Genomic DNA, 21,975 nt, shown 5'->3' on the forward strand with positions numbered 1-21,975 from the left:
GTTTCATTTCTGCTCAGACCGGAAAAACCACTGGTACAAAATTTGCTAAGGATGGCTTCAACTTTCTGCTGAAAAAAGCAAGCCAACGAATTGCAGAAGACCTGACTGCCTTCTGCTGAATCACTCATCGCTGGGGTTGAGAGTTTGGTGACATCCTGAAAAAGTGCCTTAGTTGAGTTGGCAGCTGATTTCACTTGTTCAGTGAAGAAGGCTAATTCAACCTCTAAAAGGAGCTTCTTGTCATGCTTGACGCAGGATTTGTATTTCTCTCTTTTAAGGGTATTATTGCAGTTTCTCTTCTGGATTCTCTCTTGTCTACCGCAGCTTTGTTTTTCTGCCCTAAGGGAGCTATTGAACCAAAGTGCATTAGGCTTGCGTTTTCTTATTATTTAAGTTTGACGGGGCTAATTTATTGGCAGCCGTTTCAAGCCAGCCTGTGACAATCTTGGACATGATGTCAGTATCCGTAGTGTCTTCTGGTTGAGAATTCGCAAGAATATCGCTCAGCTACGCATGCGAAACAACCGTTTTTCTTACTACAGTCATTATCTTGGGTTTATGAGGGAGCATTATTTCCCAGAGGACCACCTTGTGGTCTGTGCAAGTAAGCGGGAGCGTGGGGGTAAAGGAGTAGAAAGGGTTATTAGTAAAGACTCCATCAAGAGTATGCCCTGCCACGTGCGTAGGTCCAACAACACATTGAGCAAGACTAAAGCAGGTTATAGTGTCCGCAAGTAAATCTGTTTCCAGATCTAATTTATACTCAAGATGAAAATTGAAATCTCCTGATATTGTAATGTCTGAATAGCAAAGTCTTCCAAGAATAATTCTAAGGACTGAATGAAAGAGGCTCTTGGCCCCGGCGTATGATAGATCACAAGTCCATTACATAACTGAGATTTAGTGAGTAAAAAATGTAAACAATAAGGCTTCATAGGCATCAGAGGATGCAGGAGTGAATACTGCTGTAAGAGAGTCCCGAAAGATAACTGCTATTACTCCTCCCTTCTCATGGGCCTATCAAGACTAGTACTGACATAACCCCTGGGCACTGCCGCTGTCATTTCTGGGCCAGAAGCCTGATCGGCCCAGGTCTCTGTTATAAAAACTATATCGATCGAGTGCGTCTCAGTAAATTCTGCTACTTTGATGTGATGTCTGACCAAAGATCTGGCATTAATCGGGGCACATTTAATGATAGAATCCGGGGCTCCCCCTGGATTTGGCCCTCCCAGTGGTCTTGGCATACATGACTGACCTGTTCTCAGGGGTTCTAGCTCGAAGACCTTAGTATTACACCCATGACATCATGATTGAATAGTATCCGGATTAATGTACAGGAGCGGCCAGTCATGACACTTACCTGAAGGTCTGAGCGATAAAAGAGCTTCTGTGGAGTACACCTTCCGGGGGCTGCCTGCAGGTCCCAACAGCCATGGAGACTGGCCCTGGGCCTGGTGTCCAAGCACGGACGGGCGCAGACAGGCTTGCCTTTGGAATGCCTCCAGCACGGTGTCGGCACGCCGTTTCTCGCGTCCGCTATGTGGTCGCGCCGCCTTCCACTTTAGTAGCTCTTTCCTAAACCCTCTGTACGACAACTAGACCACTAACTCCAAATGCGGTGATGGCGGTCATCAAGAGGCCCTTCAAACGGAAGGAACAGTAGCCATAAGACGCGGTACCCAAACAAAACTGGTAAGTTATAAAACTTCAATTTTAAAGTTCTGTTTTGCCTTTTTAGAATCCAGTATTCGTGCTACTGGCTTTCTAGGAAACCTACTTGGCAAATGGATTCAGAATCTGGTATTCACGCCACTGGCCCTCTGTAGAAGCCATCATCCCGTCCAGCTCAGAATCCAGAGTCTGTTTCACAAACATCAGTTTGTCTCCTGAACTCCTGACTGAACGTCGAGAGTCCAGCATGCGCTCCTCTTACAAGATCTCCCACTTGCAACTATCCCTGATACACCAATTATTTAGAAAACAGTGAAGTATCTTTTATTCTTCATTTTCACATTGAATAACACCAATGATGCTGACCTGGACCAACAAGGTATTCCATTATTTGATTCAATGTCACCGCATTCCATCTTTGTACGTGCTGGTTGTAGAAAGTGAACCTGTCTCTTGACCGGGCCCTCCATCGGTTTCTCTCTCTTAGTTGAAACAAATGGAATAATGAGTTCCTTTTAGGTTTCAGTGCTCTCATATTCACTCTCCGCTGTGCTCCTGCCTTCGACGTGGTCCTCCATCACACATCATGAGTATCGCGACCATCCGACGTACAATGGTCATCTTCTTGGTCGGAAAGGGGATCGGTTCCTGATAAAGGTCTCAGGTGCACATTTTCCCAGATTCATCAGTGATATGCACTTTCTCTTTCAATTATTTTTGTAGTCCATCAGCTGGTGTGTTCACATCAGGACTCGCAAGAGTAGCCGGGTTCACAGTTGCGTTGTGTTGCCTAAGACTACCCTGCTGCTTGCCAATGTTGGATGAGAAGGAGTCCGGATCCTGGGGTGCTAAGAAATTTTATTACATTTTCTACAAACCTGCAAGAGAACCATGGGCTATTTGGATACCCGTTGGAATTTTGCTATTCAATAACTTAGTTATCCAAACCCTAAAAAATTCGATTTGGCACCTATGATGAAGCTAGAAAATAAAACAAAAAAGGTATACAACATATTGAAAATTTTCCTTTATTACGAAAGCACAAAATGTGGTGAGCGCAGAGAAGATGCTTGGATTGCAAGCCCCTTCAGCAATGGTTTAAGATCTCAAGCTACAACTGAGGACTTGATGTTCCATGTCTGTTGTAGTAGAAGCTCCGATCCACGTCCTTCTCATCCGGTTCCGCGGGTGTGCTGAGGAGATTCTCTCTCTTGAGGTCTCGGAGCGCCTGGAAGTGGATCGAGGTGAGGTGGCCCATCTCCTCCCACACTGCAGACAACAGAGACATGTAGTGAGAAACAGAGGCAAGGAAAGGCAGCAAAAAGGAGTGATACACAGGAAGGAGGGAGGGGTGAGGAGAGGAACAAAGGAGCATAGGGTAAAGGCATTCTATGCAAGGCATCTTAAGCAGACTTCTGGCCTGACAGCAGTACTGAGGCGATAGTACAATGTCTAAGTTCATCTAAGACAGTCACTACTAACATAGCTCATGCAGCTGGTCTCATTCTGCTGGACCTGTTGGTAGCATTCGACATGGTCAACCGTGAGATTCTTATGGACTGCCTCGAAGGTTTTGGACTATATAGTCCTGGCTTTATGCCTTTCTAAACAGACGAAATCAGAAGCTTACACTATCTCCCTTTCTGTCGTCAGTGCAGAAGAGCATACGGGGCACAGCCCAGGTTCCATTTTATCTCATTAATATGTTCTTCCTCTTGCTTCTTGTGAGGACATTGAATGTATTATATAGTGCGGTTGTGAGACCTCACCATGTAATACACTACAAATCACTCTTAGGACCAGCTAGGCTTTGTGTGTCAAACCTTAGCTCAACCTTTGGTAGCTGTGGCTTCGAGCAGTCAGATTTCAACAAAGGAACAAGCGTAAAATATTTAAACAGTGCAACAACATTTGAAGAAGAAAGAAAAACAGCTCTCAAGAAATCCGACACCAAGTCATAAAAATAGGTTATTTTTTTGTGAATTCATCGACACCAGAATGAAAAAGATCCACAAAAGGGTTCGAGAAATATAGATTTACAAGGAACAATAAATCAAGACTTTTAACTTAACCAAAAACAAGCATTGGCAAATTCAACAAATTTGACACAAACATTTTCAGCAAAATGTTACAGTAGAGATAGGTGCAGTTACTTAGAAGAACTTTGGGCAACCAACTCCAGAGAGGAGCCAGTCGATTGGACAAACAAGGTCTGAAGAAATGGTTACAGTGGCAAGAAAAGCAGTCTCCAGTGCAGTTCCAATGTCAGTGGTGCCTTGCCATTGACTTCTCTGGAGTGCCATTGACTTCTCTGGCGTGCCATTGACTTCTCTGGAGTGGTCCTGATGATAGGGATTGAGGATTCTGAAGCTGCTCATGGATGCTGAGGATGCTGTGCGGTCAACAGGGGTCTACCTGGGGTTACTCCTTGGTCCATGGTCCAGTTGGGGTGATGTTGGCCACAGGGGTCGACGTCCCTCGAAGTCCTCTTTGGTACAGCAACAGTCCAGTCAACAATGGACCATTGGTCACCGGGCACAACAATACCAGTGATTTGTTTCTTTTGGTGATAACTCTCCATCTGGATAACTAAGCGGCACTCCTTCGACACTGCTCTGGGTGCAGCAAACTCAGGTGCAATGTTTGAGCATTGGGTCTCGGTCTCCTGGGCTGCACTGCGACGAGGAGCAAGGGTCTGGTGGTCTGGGCTACTAACTCACCCAGACAGGCTTCCTCAGCTTTTGTGGCTCTGTGCTACAAACAGGAAGTCAGCCAACTGAGTTTTGGATTCTCTGTATCTGTCTGGGCTCAGGAAATGACTTCTTTATGAGCAGGACACCACAGGCACCGTCTCTATCTTTGCTATCCTGAGGAGCAGCAGGTGTGGTCCAACCTCGAGGCACCCTCTTCTTTGGCAGTTCCAAGGTCAGTACGGCAGTCCTTCTTAGGGCCTCTTCTTCAGTCCAAGCGGGATCTGAGTTCTGGGAGCCAGGGGTATCCTTTTCATGCCCAGAAAGTGCCCTTAAGGGAAGTCACAGTCACTAGCCAATGGGATACTTGGTCCTCTCCCACCTGATGGCAACTCCCTGTGAATTGTGGCATCTAGCTATCCCAGAGTGCTTCATTCTGCCCACTCAAAGATGGCTGAACCCTTCTCTTGGATTGTGGAGCTCAGTAGTCCACCCTAGGGGTGGGGCTGTCTGGGGGCTACATCCCCATGGAAAAAAACTGTTTGGCCAGTGTTCCCCCCCTCTCTATCCCCAATGCCAACATGTCCACGGAGACAAAAGAGTAGCCCCTCTTGCATGTGTTCACCATTTGCCCTTCAAATGCAATGTTCCCTTTGATGCTCGCCTTTTGGGTTAACACCCTGTGTGGCTTCCTTCGAGATAATACCTCCTCCAGCGGCAGACCTCTATTGTTACCTGTCCTGGGAGCGATTTACAGGTCTCACCAGACAGGCAGAGCGCTGTTTCACGGCCATCATCTGCAAATGACCACTGGTAAACTTGACAAAATCAACAAAGCGCCCCTCGTGCATTAGATAAATCTATTAATAATTTTACATTTGAGGTTACATAATTCACAGAGGAAGGAAATTATTTTGATTACTCAATGCATTTTATGTAATGTGGAACGTTCAAGCAAGCTATTTTTGTCACCTTTACACACATATATATATATATATATATATATATATATATATATATATATATATATATATATATATATATATATATATATATATATATATATATATATATATATATATATATATATATATATATATCTCCAGCCCATGGGCTAAAAAATAGAATGTCCAAGAAGTTCAGTCCTGATTTTTTAATTAAAAAAAAGAAAGTGCTTGGATATCTTCCTTTCTACAGACTCAGTACCACCCTCAAAAGACGTTTCAGTCCCCTCCTTCGCAATTCATGGAGACACTGGTAAACTTGGGCAACAGAATGGCAACTTTCTAAAAGTTGGATAGAGCAACAAGTCACATTAATTCTGACTTGGGCGTCAAGTCGGGCTTAATATAACAAGTTGTATGATACCTTGAAGTACCAACTTTAGTAGTTCCATTCAGAAGTTAGCACAGCTGACTTGTAGACATGTAACCCTGTACTGGCCAAAGGGGCTACTAGCCCCATTCGCAGATAAAATGACAATTGCAAGTTTTTACTGTCAAAACATGTAAAAAACGTGTTCTACTTTGAACATGCTGCTCCCTGCCTCAGAACTCGATAGGCCTGCTGTAGGGGTGACTTATACGTATTAAAAAGGGAGGTTTGGGCTTTGCTGTCGTTTTAAATGGCAACGTTGAGTTCACAGTTTTAGCCTTCTCTATCAGTCTGCAGTAGGAGGCTAGGAGACGCGGTTTACCTTGTCCCTCTCAGGGTGGCACAAGTGCCCCAGTCCCTGAGGGGACACGTTTACTTACAGGCCCTGGGTACCCATCGTACCATGCACTAGATGCTTATAAGTAAGTTAGCTTAGGTAAATCATATATACAGGTTTAAGGGTCATAGCACGGGTCTGGTTAGCAGGCCTCAAGGCACTCTGAGTCGAATAACCTGCAACATCAGTCTAAAAGTTTGGGCGTGACCATTCAAAAAGAGGCATTTCCTTACACTTCTTTACTTCAATCTTATGGGTTTACTTTTTTATGTGTGCAGACGACACTCAAGCGATCTTACTAATCATCATCATAAGCTTTTATTCGATATGCAAGATATCTTGTAAGCACAATAAAAAATACAATCATTACAGTGTACACAAAGAAACAAATGCTACAAGAAGCCAGTTTAAAATTCATAAAAAGGTAAAAGGACATGAAATGCCCGTTAATAAATTAGCTAAAAAAGAATTAAACAGCTACTGACAATCTCTTACAACGAATAAGCCAAAACAACTTTAAAAATTTTGCTATTCCACACACTATAGGGGGGGAAGTGTCCGTGGTTAGGATACGCAAGGCTTCTAGGTGGCTACGTGTGCCCATATTTCGACAGAGGGGTTTCAACCAGGAACTCCTAGGCCTTGCATAATCCGGGCATTCAAATAAGACATGCGCAATGGACTCAACCCTACTTGGGCAACGTGCACAGTTGGGAGAAATACGGGCCGCTGGTGACCAACTCGATACCAATGCACCTAGGGGGAGGGATCCAACTCTAAATTTAAAATAAAGGGCTCGGTCAAAGGGGAGAGTGATCAAGTCCAGGTAGGGTTCAAAAGCCACAATATCTTTAATTTGTAAAAAGGCGACAGTGGACTTGCAGTGGTTAGAGTTTGTAATTAGACGCTCAGCACACCATTTCCAATAAAGCGCCTTAACAACTTCTTTTGGAGGGGCTGAACGTGATGACCAACAGCCTCCTAGACCGATCTTCTCCAGAAGCTTTTTAGTTTCTCTTAGCCACTTTATCTTAGCCCAGCCCCCCAGACTCATTATTTCCCCCAGGGCATCAGCATAGGAATTTAGTTCTTCACCCCTCCAGATTCGTGTCCATAACAGGAGCGGGCGAAGCTGGGCCTGGTCTTTAATGTTTTTACAGCCCGTGTCCAACCGCACTGGTACAGATGGTGTGCTCAGTGGCACGGAGATAAAGGATTTCAATAGCTTGCTCTCCGCTGTCTCTAGGGCGTCCAAACGGCAGTGGCCCCACAGTTCTGCCCCGTACAAGGCTGATGACACTACTTTGGCCTTGTAGATATCAATTACTGGGGTAAGTGATCTCCTAGGAGAGGCCCTGAACTCCCTCATGAGAGCACCTCCCACTCTCCTATGATTGAGGACCATTTTATCAATATGATTAGCCCAAGACATCCTATCCGTGATCCGAATACCGAGGTAATCGAATTCGGCTACTTTCTCTAAGGGGATCGAGTTAAGTGTGGGTGGACGGCCCAATTTCTTAGGAGGATTTAGGACTAGATATTTTGTTTTGTCCACATTTATTGTTAATCCTTTCGCAGCACAGAACTCCTGAAAACGCGTTAGTAATTTCTGGAGGCCTTGAGGGGTCTTCGAGATCAGGAGCGTATCATCCGCAAAAAGCAGAGTGGGGATACGGACTCCTCCGAGACAGGGGGCGTCAGCTGGTTCTTGTTGTAGATGTTTTACCACCCCATTCACATATAGTGAAAATAGGGTGGGTGCCAAGACACAGCCCTGTCTTACGCCCCTGGACACTGGGATCTTCTCAGTGAGTTCTCCGTTTTTGCCCCAACGGACCTGAGCAAAGGTATGGGCATGAAGGCTAATGAGAAGGGACAAGATGTAAGGGGGTAATCCCAACTCACAAAGTACCCTCCAAAGATCTTCCCGGGGGACTAGGTCAAAGGCAGTCTTCAGGTCTATAAAGGCCAAGTAAAGACTACCCTTGCCCAGTTCCACCACCTTCCACCCCAGAAGTGCCAGCCTGAACACCTGCTCTATTGTCCCCATTCCAGCCCGAAAACCTGCCTGAAAGTCTGATAGGATTTTGTTCTCCTCCACCCAGTGGAGAATCCTTCCAAGGACAGCTTTACCAGCTATCTTTTGGGTGGAGTCAATCAGACTTATAGGGCGGTAGTTCCCCGGAGTTTCCCTACACCCTTTTTTATAAATCGGGACCACCACCGCCCCTTTCCAGGATTCTGGCACTGCCCCTCCCATCATGATATCATTTAGCAGAGCTGCTATGACCCGTGCCCATTCCGCTGAGTATGCCCTCATAAGGTCCCCCGGAAGGCCATCAGGACCCGCTGCCTTGCGAGGGGCTACCCACCCTATAACCCCCTCAATCTCTAACGGAGTGAAGAGATCATAGGCATGAGGTTCAGTTGCTCGTGTGAAGTCCATCCCCACATTACGATCCCCATCTAGGGGGAGGTATAGGGTACCAAAATGTTTTACCCAACTCTGAGGCGGGATGTTGCAGGGTCTCACAAATGGATCGGGGTTTTTCCGTGTACTTATAAGATGCCAAAATGCCCTTGAGTCCCTAATTTTACTGGCCTGGAGCAGGTCTTCCCAGTATTTATCTTCCCACTCCCTCCTGGCAAGTTTAAGGGACTTATTGTAGGCCTTCCTTGCTTCCTGTATCACACTACGGGACTTGACTTTGAGCGCCTCAACTAACTTAGCCTTGTAAACCCTACATGTTTGGGTATACCAACCATCGACTGTTTTTTTAGAATGTTTGTTACCCGACTTGTTATGGTATGATGTAAAGACGTTAGTTAAGGCTTCTACCAGGGAGACAAAGAGCCCGCTCACTCTACCCACCCCTTCTGAGGATGTTCCAAGGTTTGTTACCGCGTGGTTTAGGTGAAATTGTATTTCCTCTACCTTTGCCTCTGATAAAACCAATTTGGCCCATTTTATTCGTCTACCACAAGGGGAGACTTCAGAGTCATCCGGAGGTGCGGCTACCCGGTTTATATTATCCTTACTTGAAGGGCGCCACCACTGGACCATACTTAAAGAAAGCAAGTTGTGGTCACTTTCAGTCGAGGGGACCACCTGCATGTCCCTTACATAAGGCCATAGGTATACGTCTATTAAAAAATAATCTAACCTAGAGGTATGTCCTGGCCTATTGTACGTGTGGGCACCCAACCTATCCGAGGATGTCCTCCCATTTGCTGCCCTTAAGTTGAATTCAAGGCTCAGGGAGTATAACTGGAGCGCCACTTCTGACCACCTTCTAATCGGTGGGATTTCCAGGGCCGGAATCCCCCACCTGGTATCCTCCTCTTCTTGGTCGAGGGAAACGTCCGAGCCCAAAGGCTCGAACGTACAATTCATATCACCAGCAACCAATGTACGAGACTTATATGGGGTATTATTTAGCAAGGTCTCGAGGAGAGATATTACAGGAGACTTTCTCCCGCCCACGGTTCCCCGGGCATAAACATTATAAACATTTAAGACAACTCTTCCCCTTTGATCTATTAGGGTAATGTTTTGTATGTCTGGGGAACCTGTGGGGAACTCCATGATTCTGCAGTCTAGAGAAGCCGCGACCCAAATGAGAAGGCCACCCGCTGGACGCCCTCTCCCTGATTCCGAAACCTGCGCAGGGGAGGAATAGGAAGAAAAGCCCACCCTATGGACCGGTACACAGCTCCATGTTTCTTGGAAAAGGCACAGGGAGTGCTCATCAACCGAAGCAATAAAATCCGGTAGAGCCAGTTTTCTTGCGATCCCTGCGACATTCCAGCTGAAAACCTTAAGGACTAGGTCCGTCACAGCTGAAGTGTCGCTGGGCGCCAGAATGCCCCTGCCTGTGGACCTCCTCGGGGGAGTATGAGGGGAGCCGGGATTATGCGGGGTGGATGTAGAGTCGCCTGTCCCACTTGTAGGATTTCTTTTGGTAAGTAATACTTCCGCTGAATCTGCTCTACTCCCAATTTCCAGTCAGATAGGTCCTGCTGCCCACAATTGGTTCTCCCTAATATCCCCTGAAACCCCAGCCCAGTTCTGGCCAAGAGCAGGGGGACTTAAACTTCCTCCAGTTGAGTCAACAATTTGCCTGGGGTAAAAATAGGAAAGATCTACCACTTTAACCCCCGGAGCCCCCATATTTTTAATAGGGGTGCAAATCGATGGTACTACTCTTGGGTCTTGGAAATTTATGATTATACAATCCCCCTCCTGCGTTTTTTTCCCCTGCCCTACCCAACCACCTCTGCGGACAGTTAAGATAATACCATCCACACCCAGCGGGATTGGCTTGTTTGCCTTCAGCCAGTGGATACACTTGTTCTTAAGTGATTGATGGTTTTCCAACAGGCCTTCCTTTAGAGGGGGCACATTGACCATGACTGCAACAAAAGGTTGACAGTCTGGTGGGAGGTTTACTGGGGGGATCCGTCGTACTGGCTTACTGGAGGCCAGTGAGGGGGTAGATATAGCGATAGGATGGGGTGCAGACCTAGGGGCTTTCTCTAGCGCTAACCTGTTAAAATTGCTACGTGCCCCTGGTTTTTGGGAGACTTCCATTTTGCCACTAGCTATCTGTGGCTGCTTTTGTTGCAGAGGCTTAGGCTTATTTTTATCAGGCTCTATATGAGTTAATGAACCCTTTTGCTGTGGTCCTGCTTTGGGACGGGGGGGAGATATGAGGGCTGGAATTAATGGACTATTAGAAACACCCTTGTTAAGCCATATTGGGTGCTTAGGGTCTCTCTGAGGTAAAGGCTCGATCCCCTTTGCACCCAAGTCCTTGTTTTCAGTCACTCTAATTATTTGTTTAACTGTTGTTTTAAGTGAATGAAAGCCGTCAAGGGTTGATTGCTCAAGTTTGTCTATCCTTTCCCCGAGACCCTTGACTTGCGTTAGCAACGGTTTCAAGAGGATGTATACCTTCTCAAAAATATTTTCAGCCGTTGCTGAGTCAAGGAGCTTGGCAGACTTGACAGTATTTGCGTCTGGGTGTAGCCCCTCGGAAGAATTCAAAACCTCCCCATCTATGTCAGTTTCATTCGCTATAGCCTTACCCCTTGTGGTTCTCATACCAGCTCCAGACGGCTTTCTTAATCTTTGGTAAAGAGCGGCCTGTCTCACTAGGCAACCCTTTTTACGTTTCCGAACCTTTTTGCTTAGGGGCCTATTCTCCAGTCTAGTGACTGGGGTTTGGGAGTTTGGGGGAGACCTAACTAGCTCCCCTTCTGGTAGAGCTAAGGGCGCAGTGAGCGGTATTGAGGGCTCCAGATCACTGATAACTTCGCTTGGGAGATTAGTTGGGAGATTAGTTAATGATGATGTGGACAGCTTACCAAGGCCATCATCTTCCGCTGTAACTATAGGGAAAAGAGCAGCCAAATTTTCCAGCCTACCTATATTTTGCTCTATGCCAACCAACTGGGGGGGGTCTATGAGAACACTAGGCACATTAGGTGAAGAAACCGATTGGAACTGGGCACTGGCCGGTATACACGATTGAGCGTCGACCCCCAGGGATGAGCGTCTTGAGGGGAGGTAAACCTCAGATAAACGCCGCTCAGACATGGCAATCTCCTTTTCAATCACCGCCGCCACCCTGGTGATGAAGCGGTCCATAGTTCCTATGATGGGGCTTGCGACATTTGGCCCCCTTTCGCCTTCGTTCCTTAACAGCTTTCCAGAACGAGTAGACATAGTTTTCCGGTAACAGAGCGGGGATACACACCAGACGTATGTACTCACAGTTACTGAAGAGGAAAGGGACGTGGCCCAGCCCAGCCTCCTCCGGCCTCTGACGGGCAAGGACGGGCCCGCCCTTGGCCCGGGCTTGGCCCGGGCGCGGCCCGCGCGCGTCCCGCGCTGCGGTGGTGCTGAGGGCCTGAAGTAGGGCCCGGGCGCTGCAAGATGACGTGTGCAGAGCGCGCCGGGCGCTAGGGCCGCTGGGTAGTGTAGTCTTTTCCCGAGCCGTTCCCCTCACGGCGTGGATGCAGGTGATGCGCGAGGCAGGGATGTCAGGGCTTAATGACCCCCACAGATGAGCCGTTCCCCTCACGGCTGGTTTGAGTAGTTAGGAACAAGAACAACCAGGTAATGACATAAGAGCTACTGCAGCTAACCTCCACCAATGTTTAATTTATGTTGAAGCCTGGATGACCTAAAAGGAACTGGAATTGAATGGAGACAAAACTGAGATTTTACTCTCCTATGTCTCTCATCCCTTTTTCTGGGAGCTCCTCTTCTGACCACAAGTTCTAGATGACCGTCCTACACCTGTGGCCTGCATTAGAAATCTAGGGGTCAAATTTGACACACGGCTGACCTTTCCACCTTAAATTATAGCAGTGGTCAGCTCATGTTTTACTAGTTACGTGTCCACAAAGGATTTCAAACCTTTTTTCTTCCTCACAAAAAGTTCAGATCAGGAATACTTTTATCTGCTCACGGTTGGTCTGCTGGACTGGCCTTTGTCTTGCTTCACCAGAACGTCAACTCTGTTCTCTACAGCTGATGTAGAATGCTGCTGCCAGGATGGTCCCAGGCCAGCAAAATTGGATCATGTGACCCCTGCTCTCTTTTCATCATCCTGGTACCCTATTAGGCTATGGGTATTTTTAAATCTGTGTGCTTAGTGCATAAAGCTCTGTAGACCAGTACTCCTCTGACAGGATACCTTAGCTCACATCACCCATCACAGATGCTTGGATCTGTGTACTTAGTGCATAAGGGAAGGTATGCTAAGCCCTGCACTTCTCTCACATGATGGTTTAGCTCATATCACTCATCACAGATGCCGGAATCTGTGTGCTCAGTTTACACTGCTTTATGCACTAAGCCCAGCACTTCTCTCACATGAGGCTGTAGCTCACATCACCTACCACAGATGCTTGGGTTTGTGTGCTTACTGCATAAAGCAAGGTGTGCTAAGCCCAGCACTTCTCTCACATGATGGTTTGGCTCATATCACCCATCACTGATGCTTGGGTGTGTGTGCTGAGTGCATAAAGCAAGGTTTGCTAAGCCCAGCACTTCTCTCACATGAGGCTGTAGCTCATTTCACCCATCACTGATGCTTGGGTTTCTGTGATTACTGCATAAAGCAAGCTATGCTAAGCCCAGCACTTCTCTCACATGATGGTTTAGCTCATATCACCCATCACAGATGCTTGGATCTGTGTGCTTAGTGCATAAGGGAAGGTATGCTAAGCCCTGCACTTCTCTCACATGATGGTTTAGCTCATATCACTCATCACAGATGCCTGAATCTGTGTGCTTAGACCCTGCTTTATGCACTAAGCCCAGCACTTCTCTAACATGAGGCTGTAGCTCACATCACCAACCACAGATGCTTGGGTTTGTGTGCTTACTGCATAAAGCAAGGTATGCTAAGCCCAGCACTTCTCTCACATGAGGCTGTAGCTCATATCACCCATCACTGATGCTTGGGTTTGTGTGCTTACTGCATAAAGCAAGGTATGCTAAGCCCAGCACTTCTCTCACATGATGGTTTGGCTCATATCACCCATCACTGATGCTTGGGTTTGTGTGCTGAGTGCATAAAGCAAGGTATGCTAAGCCCAGCACTTCTCTCACATGAGGCTGTAGCTCATATCACCCATCACTGATGCTTGGGTTTGTGTGCTGAGTGCATAAAGCAAGGTGTGCTAAGCCCAGCACTTCTCTCACATGATGGTTTAGCTCATATCACCCATCACTGATGCTTGGATCTGTGTGCTGAGTGCATAAAGCAAGGTGTGCTAAGCCCAGCACTTCTCTCACATGATGGTTTAGCTCATATCACCCATCACTGATGCTTGGATCTGTGTGCTGAGTGCATAAAGCAAGGTGTGCTAAGCCCAGCACTTCTCTCACATGATGGTTTAGCTCATATCACCCACCACAGATGCTTGGATCTGTGTGCTGAGTGCATAAAGCAAGGTGTGCTAAGCACAGCACTTCTCTCACATGATGGTTTCGCTCATATCACCCATCACTGATGCTTGGATCTGTGTGCTGAGTGCATAAAGCAAGGTGTGCTAAGCCCAGCACTTCTCTCACATGATGGTTTCGCTCATATCACCCATCACTGATGCTTGGATCTGTGTGCTGAGTGCATAAAGCAAGGTGTGCTAAGCACAGCACTTCTCTCACATGATGGTTTAGCTCATATCACCCACCACAGATGCTTGGGTTTGTGTGCTTACGGCATAAAGCAAGGTGTGCTAAGCACAGCACTTCTCTCACATGATGGTTTAGCTCATATCACCCACCACAGATGCTTGGGTTTGTGTGCTTACGGCATAAAGCAAGGTATGCTAAGCCCAGCACTTCTCTCACATGATGGTTTAGCTCAGGTCACCCACCACAGATGCTTGGGTTTGTGTGCTTACGGCATAAAGCAAGGTGTGCTAAGCACAGCACTTCTCTCACATGATGGTTTAGCTCATATCACCCACCACAGATGCTTGGGTTTGTGTGCTTACGGCATAAAGCAAGGTGTGCTAAGCCCAGCACTTCTCTCACATGATGGTTTAGCTCAGGTCACCCATCACCGATGCTTGGATCACAGCACCAGTGTGTCCTCCAGGCTCCCATGGGAGCCAGGTTGGACGGCCGGGCATCTCAGTGGCAGCTGCCACCCACTGGAATCTTCCTCCTTTGTCCCTTCAAAATGAGACCAACCCACTGAAATATCAGAAAGCATAGACAATCTAGCAGTATGCATTAAAGAGCAACTTCAAACATAAGAGGCATTACACCATCTCAGCGCCACTAGTGTCCTCGATGGAAGAGCGCTTAATAAAATAAATAAACAGACAAAATGTGAATGGAAGGAGGAATTAGAGACTGAGAAGACGCTGTGTGCCATGGAATGGAAAGCAGAAAAAACAATATAATAGCCAGAGATTTTGGTTTTATGGTATTTCGTTTTTTAGACCTTTCCATCTGTGTTTGTTCATATTTATTTTTTACTAATTTTATCTGCATTCATCCATATTTATTTCATGTTTTGTGAAAAAAATAAAGGTGTAGCTAGTGTTTTTTAGGTCTCGCCTGACCCAGCGCATGCGCTGATCCGGCGAGACTTATTGAGAGGGCTCCAAAAAGTGCTACCAGGCCAGCCTAGAGCTACAGTGCATGTGCGCGGGCACGCGCGTCACACTTGGCCGAGCTTACTTTCACTTTCGCGGCCGCACGGCCGCTGTGATGTTTGATCGCGATCACTTTCGCAGCCGCACGGCCGCTTGGCACAGCCAATAGGTCTCGCTTTTGGGACCTTATAAGTATTTAGTTATGCAACTCCTGCATGGCTAAACACTTATAAGGTCCCAAAGGCGAGACCTATTGGCTATGCCAATGCTTGTCTACATTTATTTACCAGATAAAGGTGTTCAGACACATGGGTGTGTAATTGGATTCACTCATAAGGAATACACTCATCTGAGAATACCATGATTGCAGTAGAAACAGGTGATAACCTGCAGGTCTTTAAAGTTATCAGGAAACCCTTTCCCCATTTCTTTATAAACCCTCCTACCTGTCAGTCTGCACAACCATTGGCCAGCAGTTATTATTGACAGAGCTTAGAATCACTGAAAAGAAGACCTATTTTCCATTCCATTTTTCTGTATTTAAAAATACAGACAGTGGGATGTATAACATAGTTCTCTATCTGTAAATATCAGCACAAAAAACGGTAAACTGGGAGCCTTAATAATCAGTGAATAATGAGGTGAGCGAGAGATGGTAGAGAGGCCTGGGTGGGATGTGGAAGAGGGTAGAAAGTAGGTGAGAAAGGACAACAGGAAGTAGGACACAACACACTCTAGAGATAATAATACGAGAACAAAGAAGGGGAAGATGACTATTGGAGACAAAGAGGGAAAATAAAGAACATTTTAAAGAAGAGAAAAGAGGGGAAGGGCGAACAAAAAAGAGAAATAAAAGAAGGGGAAGAGGGGAAGTTAAGGGGTAAAGAGGAGATGGGCACAGAGGAGAAGTATATAAGAGGGGTGTCAAGGAGGAGAGAAAATAGGTGAGAAGGTAGAGAAAAGAGTAAACGAAAAAGAGGTGAGAAAGGAAAAGAGAAAATTAAAATAAATGGTGAAAGAGATAGGTAGAAAGTAGGCGAGTTGATACCACATAAAAAGTTAGACTTCGAATACACCAAATATATTATAACAAGCATTGGCAACAGCCAGTAAGTCTGGCATGGGCTGCAGCCCTTTTGGCTTGGTATATGCTTGTTTTTGTCATGATTTTTGTAAATGTTTATTGTTGGGGATCTGCAAGGCCATTAACAAAAAAAAAAACCTTGTCCAAAAGCTAAATATTTTTGCCTCAAAAAGCACACATTGACACGGTAGTCCCAGGCAGAGAAGATACTACTTGGTACCTCTTTTAAAAGAGCGGAATGCCATCACTCACAGTGAAGTTAGCCAATGGCTGAAGTGGGAGGCCCCTTGCCCCACGTGGCATGCAGTAGGGGGGTAAAGAAAAATGTGGATAACACAACAACAAACCAGTGCTTAATTTGTAAAAAAAAAAAAACAACAAAAAAAAAAACGTGTCGGGCCCTTGTCAGGAGGCAACTGCTGTTTGCACCACACATTGCCATTGTACTTACACAACTACTAACTATCACACTACTACAAATGTGACAATTCAGACTGTTCGACGCTGCCAAAGCTTTAAGAATGGCTTGTGTGGCAGGTATTAGTTGTTTTTAATGTAGATTGAATTAACCAGCTACTGTTTTTCTGCTTGTCTTTAAATTGCACAAACAGTGCCACCATGTGGCAACTGTCATAAGTGCAGGTTCCAGCAATTAAGTGCCAGTTTCGGCAATTAAGTGCTGGTGCGGGCAGTTAAGTGCCGGTCCTGAGCACTGGAAACCACTGGCTCAAACTAAGCACTGCAACAGACCAATGGAGGAAGAAGGTTGGTTAAAGCTACTTTTTTTATTTTTTTTATTTTTTACTATAAGTAAGAAAATATAATTATACTAAATTCAAAAGGACTTGTCCAACGCCAGGCCTAAAAATGTGATACTATCATGATATATTGTAAATTAGCAATTACTCACCCCCGCAGATATTTATTAAACTAATGAAGGCAGAGCTTGTTCACATGGGCAATATTCAGTTTCCCTGAGCATGTTTGCTTTGCGATTCATGGGCAACATTCACTGTAACCGAGTGTGCATGCGTGCATCAGTAGGGAACACAGAGTCACTGAGAGTATCAGGGAAGGGCAACATTCACTGTAACTGAGTGTGCATGCGTGCATCAGTGGGAACACATAGAGTCACTGAGAGTATCAGGGAAGGGCAACATTCACTGTAAACGAGTGTGCATGCGTGCATCTACAGGGAACACGTAGAGTCACTGAGAGTATCAGGGAAGGGCAACATTCACTATAACCAAGTGTGCATGCGTGCATCAGTAGGGAACACGTAGAGTCACTGAGAGTATCAGGGAAGGGCAACATTCACTGTAACTGAGTGTGCATGCGTGCATCAGTAGGGAACACGTAGAGTCACTGAGAGTATCAGGGAAGGGCAACATTCACTGTAACCGAGTGTGCATGCGTGCATCAGTAGGGAACACGTAGAGTCACTGAGACTATCAGGAAAGGGCAACATTCACTGTAACCGAGTGTGCATGCGTGCATCAGTAGGGAACACGTGTCACTGAGAGTATCAGGGAAGGGCGACATTCACTGTAACCGAGTGTGCATGCGTGCATCAGTAGGGAACACATAGAGTCACTGAGAGTATCAGGGAAGGGCAACATTCACTGTAACCGAGTGTGCATGCGTGCATCAGTAGGGAACACGTGTCACTGAGAGTATCAGGGAAGGGCGACATTCACTGTAACTGAGTGTGCATGCGTGCATCAGTAAGGAACACATAGAGTCACTGAGAGTATCAGGGAAGGGCAACATTCACTGTAACCGAGTGTGCATGCGTGCATCTACAGGGAACACGTAGAGTCACTGAGAGTTTCAGGGAAGGGCAACATTCACTGTAACTGAGTGTGCATGCGTGCATCAGTAGGGAACACGTAGAGTCACTGAGAGTATCAGGGAAGGGCAACATTCACTGTAACCGAGTGTGCATGCGTGCATCAGTAGGGAACACGTAGAGTCACTGAGAGTATCACGGAAGAGCAACATTCACTGTAACTGAGTGTGCATGCGTGCATCAGTAGGGAACACGTAGAGTCACTGAGAGTATCAGGGAAGGGCAACATTCACTGTAACCGAGTGTGCATGCGTGCATCTACAGGGAACACGTAGAGTCACTGAGAGTATCAGGGAAGGGCAACATTCACTGTAACTGAGTGTGCATGCGTGCATCAGTAGGGAACACGTAGAGTCACTGAGAGTATCAGGGAAGGGCGACATTCACTGTAACCGAGTGTGCATGCGTGCATCAGTAGGGAACACGTAGAGTCACTGAGAGTTATCAGGGAAGGGCAACATTCACTGTAACTGAGTGTGCATGCGTGCATCAGTAGGGAACACATAGAGTCACTGAGAGTATCAGGGAAGGGCAACATTCACTGTAACCGAGTGTGCATGCGTGCATCCACAGGGAACACGTAGAGTCACTGAGAGTATCAGGGAAGGGCAACATTCACTGTAACTGAGTGTGCATGCGTGCATCAGTAGGGAACACGTAGAGTCACTGAGAGTATCAGGGAAGGGCAACATTCACTGTAACTGAGTGTGCATGCGTGCATCAGTAGGGAACACGTAGAGTCACTGAGAGTATCAGGGAAGGGCAACATTCACTGTAACTCAGTGTGAATGCATGCATCAGTAGGGAACACGTAGAGTCACTGAGACTATCAGGGAAGGGCAACATTCACTGTAACCGAGTGTGCATGCGTGCATCAGTAGGGAACACGTGTCACTGAGAGTATCAGGGAAGGGCAACATTCACTGTAACTGAGTGTGCATGCGTGCATCAGTAGGGAACACGTAGAGTCACTGAGAGTATCAGGGAAGGGCAACATTCACTGTAACCGAGTGTGCATGTGGGCATCATTAGGGAACACGTAGAGTCACTGAGAGTATCAGGGAAGGGCAACATTCACTGTAACCGAGTGTGCATGCGTGCATCAGTAGGGAACACGTGTCACTGAGAGTATCAGGGAAGGGCGACATTCACTGTAACCGAGTGTGCATGCGGGCAACAATAGGGAACATGTGGAGTCACTGGGAGTATCAAGGAAGGGCAACATTCACTGTAAACGAGTGTGCATGCGTGCATCAGTAGGGAACACGTAGAGTCACTGAGAGTATCAGGGAAGGGCAAGATTCACTGTAACTGAGTGTGTATGCGTGCATCAGTAGGGAACACGTAGAGTCACTGAGAGTATCAGGGAAGGGCAACATTCACTGTAACTGAGTGTGCATGCGTGCATCAGTAGGGAACACGTAGAGTCACTGAGAGTATCAGGGAAGGGCAACATTCACTGTAACTGAGTGTGCATGCGTGCATCAGTAGGGAACACGTAGAGTCACTGAGAGTATCAGGGAAGGGCAACATTCACTGTAACTGAGTGTGCATGCGTGCATCAGTAGGGAACACATAGAGTCACTCAGAGTATCAGGGAAGGGCAACATTCACTGTAACCGAGTGTGCATGCGTGCAGCTACAGGGAACACGTAGGGTCACTGAGAGTATCAGGGAAGGGCAACATTCACTGTTACTGAGTGTGCATGCGTGCATCAGTAGGGAACACATAGAGTCACTGAGAGTATCAGGGAAGGGCAACATTCACTGTAACTGAGTGTGCATGCGTGCATCAGTAGGGAACACGTAGAGTCACTGAGAGTATCAGGGAAGGGCAACATTCACTGTAACCGAGTGTGCATGCGTGCATCTACAGGGAACACGTAGAGTCACTGAGAGTATCAGGGAAGAGCAACATTCACTGTAACTGAGTGTGCATGCGTGCATCAGTAGGGAACACGTAGAGTCACTGAGAGTATCAGGGAAGGGCAACATTCACTGTAACCGAGTGTGCATGCGTGCATCAGTAGGGAACACGTAGAGTCACTGAGAGTATCAGGGAAGGGCAACATTCACTGTTACTGAGTGTGCATGCGTGCATCAGTAGGGAACACATAGAGTCACTGAGAGTATCAGGGAAGGGCAACATTCACTGTAACCGAGTGTGCATGCGTGCATCTACAGGGAACACGTAGAGTCACTGAGAGTATCAGGGAAGAGCAACATTCACTGTAACTGAGTGTGCATGCGTGCATCAGTAGGGAACACGTAGAGTCACTGAGAGTATCAGGGAAGGGCAACATTCACTGTAACCGAGTGTGCATGCGTGCATCAGTAGGGAACACGTAGAGTCACTGAGAGTATCAGGGAAGGGCAACATTCACTGTAACTGAGTGTGCATGCGTGCATCAGTAGGGAACACATAGAGTCACTCAGAGTATCAGGGAAGGGCAACATTCACTGTAACCGAGTGTGCATGCGTGCAGCTACAGGGAACACGTAGAGTCACTGAGAGTATCAGGGAAGGGCAACATTCACTGTAACTGAGTGTGCATGTGTGCATCAGTAGGGAACACGTAGAGTCACTGAGAGTGTCAGGGAAGGGCGACATTCACTGTAACCGAGTGTGCATGCGTGCATCAACAGTGAACATGTAGAGTCACTGGGAGTATGTCTAGGCAGCCAGGGAAGGGCAACATTCACTGTAACCCACTGTGCATGTGTGCATCTACAGGGAACACGTATAGTCACTGAGAGTATCAGGGAAGGGCAACATTCTGTGTCACTGAGTGTATGCGGCGCATTAATAGGCGTTATCTAGTTTCAATGAGAGTGGGTCTTGGCAGCTTCTCATGGGCAATATTCAGTGCCACTGAGTGCATGTCATGTTATATTGATTTGTATAGCGTGCTAATCACCCGAGAGGGTAAATGAGAGAGTATGTAGGCGGCTACTACAGGGCAAGATACTCCAGCCCTGACCATGAGTGGACAGACATCAACGGGCAATATTCAGCAAGCGGGTGTATACTGAAGGGCAAAATATTGCGTCACTGAGTGTGCATACATTGTCACTGGAAGACAACATTCTGAGTCAGTGAGTGTGCAAGCAGTGGCATTAATGAGCAATGCCTGCTTCTTGAAAAGGCGTTTAGGCTGTCCCTGAGTGAAATACCCTCTGTCACTGAGCATGTTAACACTGCCAGTGAAGAGGGAGATTCGGTGTTATTTAGTGTGCATGTATGTAACCCTTTTAGGGCCACCCTTTGTGTCACTGAGTACATATATAATGGATGAAGGACCAGTCAGCATTATCAGTGAAAGGGTGTATAGGACAGCGCTGAAGTCCTGCGAAACAGAGTACATCTGACACTGAAGGGCAGTATTGTGTGTCACTGGGTGTGTGCACGTGCACTAGGACTGAAGGACAATATTCTGTCACTGAGTCAGTATGTATAAGTGACACTGAAAGGTAATGTCTTGGGTCACTGAGTGTAAATACACTGGCACGAATGGACAATATTCTGTGTCACTGAGCATGTGTACACGCTTGCATTCAAGCTCAGTAGTATATGTCACTGGGTGCATACGCTGACCCCGACGTGCAATATCTAGTGTCACTGAGGGCATACCTGCTGGCATTTAACAGTAACATTCTGTCACTGATGTATTTGCACTGGAGGGCGCTATTCTGTGTCACTGATGATGAGCAATATTCTACCTCACTTCATGTATAAACTGACTTACTATTATTCAGCATCAACATAGTGTACACAGTGGCAAAGACATGCACTAATGTGTTACCGGAGAGGTGTGCGGGCTTGGCTGCAAGGCGCACTGCA

The 21,975-nt window shown here is 46.7% G+C and overlaps 1 protein-coding gene across 1 annotated transcript in view; it reads right to left on the minus strand.

Annotated features, from left to right (window-relative positions):
- Positions 1–2,704: 2,704 nt before the first annotated feature.
- The window catches only part of LOC146782811 (uncharacterized), a 52,809-nt gene continuing 33,538 nt past the window's right edge, over positions 2,705–21,975 (minus strand). Inside the window, exon 8 of the mRNA XM_085637344.1 lies at positions 2,705–2,943. Within this exon, the coding sequence (XP_085493470.1) occupies positions 2,786–2,943 (158 nt within the window). The 3' untranslated portion in view covers positions 2,705–2,785. The remainder of the gene's footprint in view (positions 2,944–21,975) is intronic.

Source organism: Triturus cristatus, chromosome 12 (genome assembly GCF_964204655.1).
Source record: "Triturus cristatus chromosome 12, aTriCri1.1, whole genome shotgun sequence".
In the NCBI taxonomy this organism is placed as follows: Eukaryota; Metazoa; Chordata; class Amphibia; order Caudata; family Salamandridae; genus Triturus; species Triturus cristatus.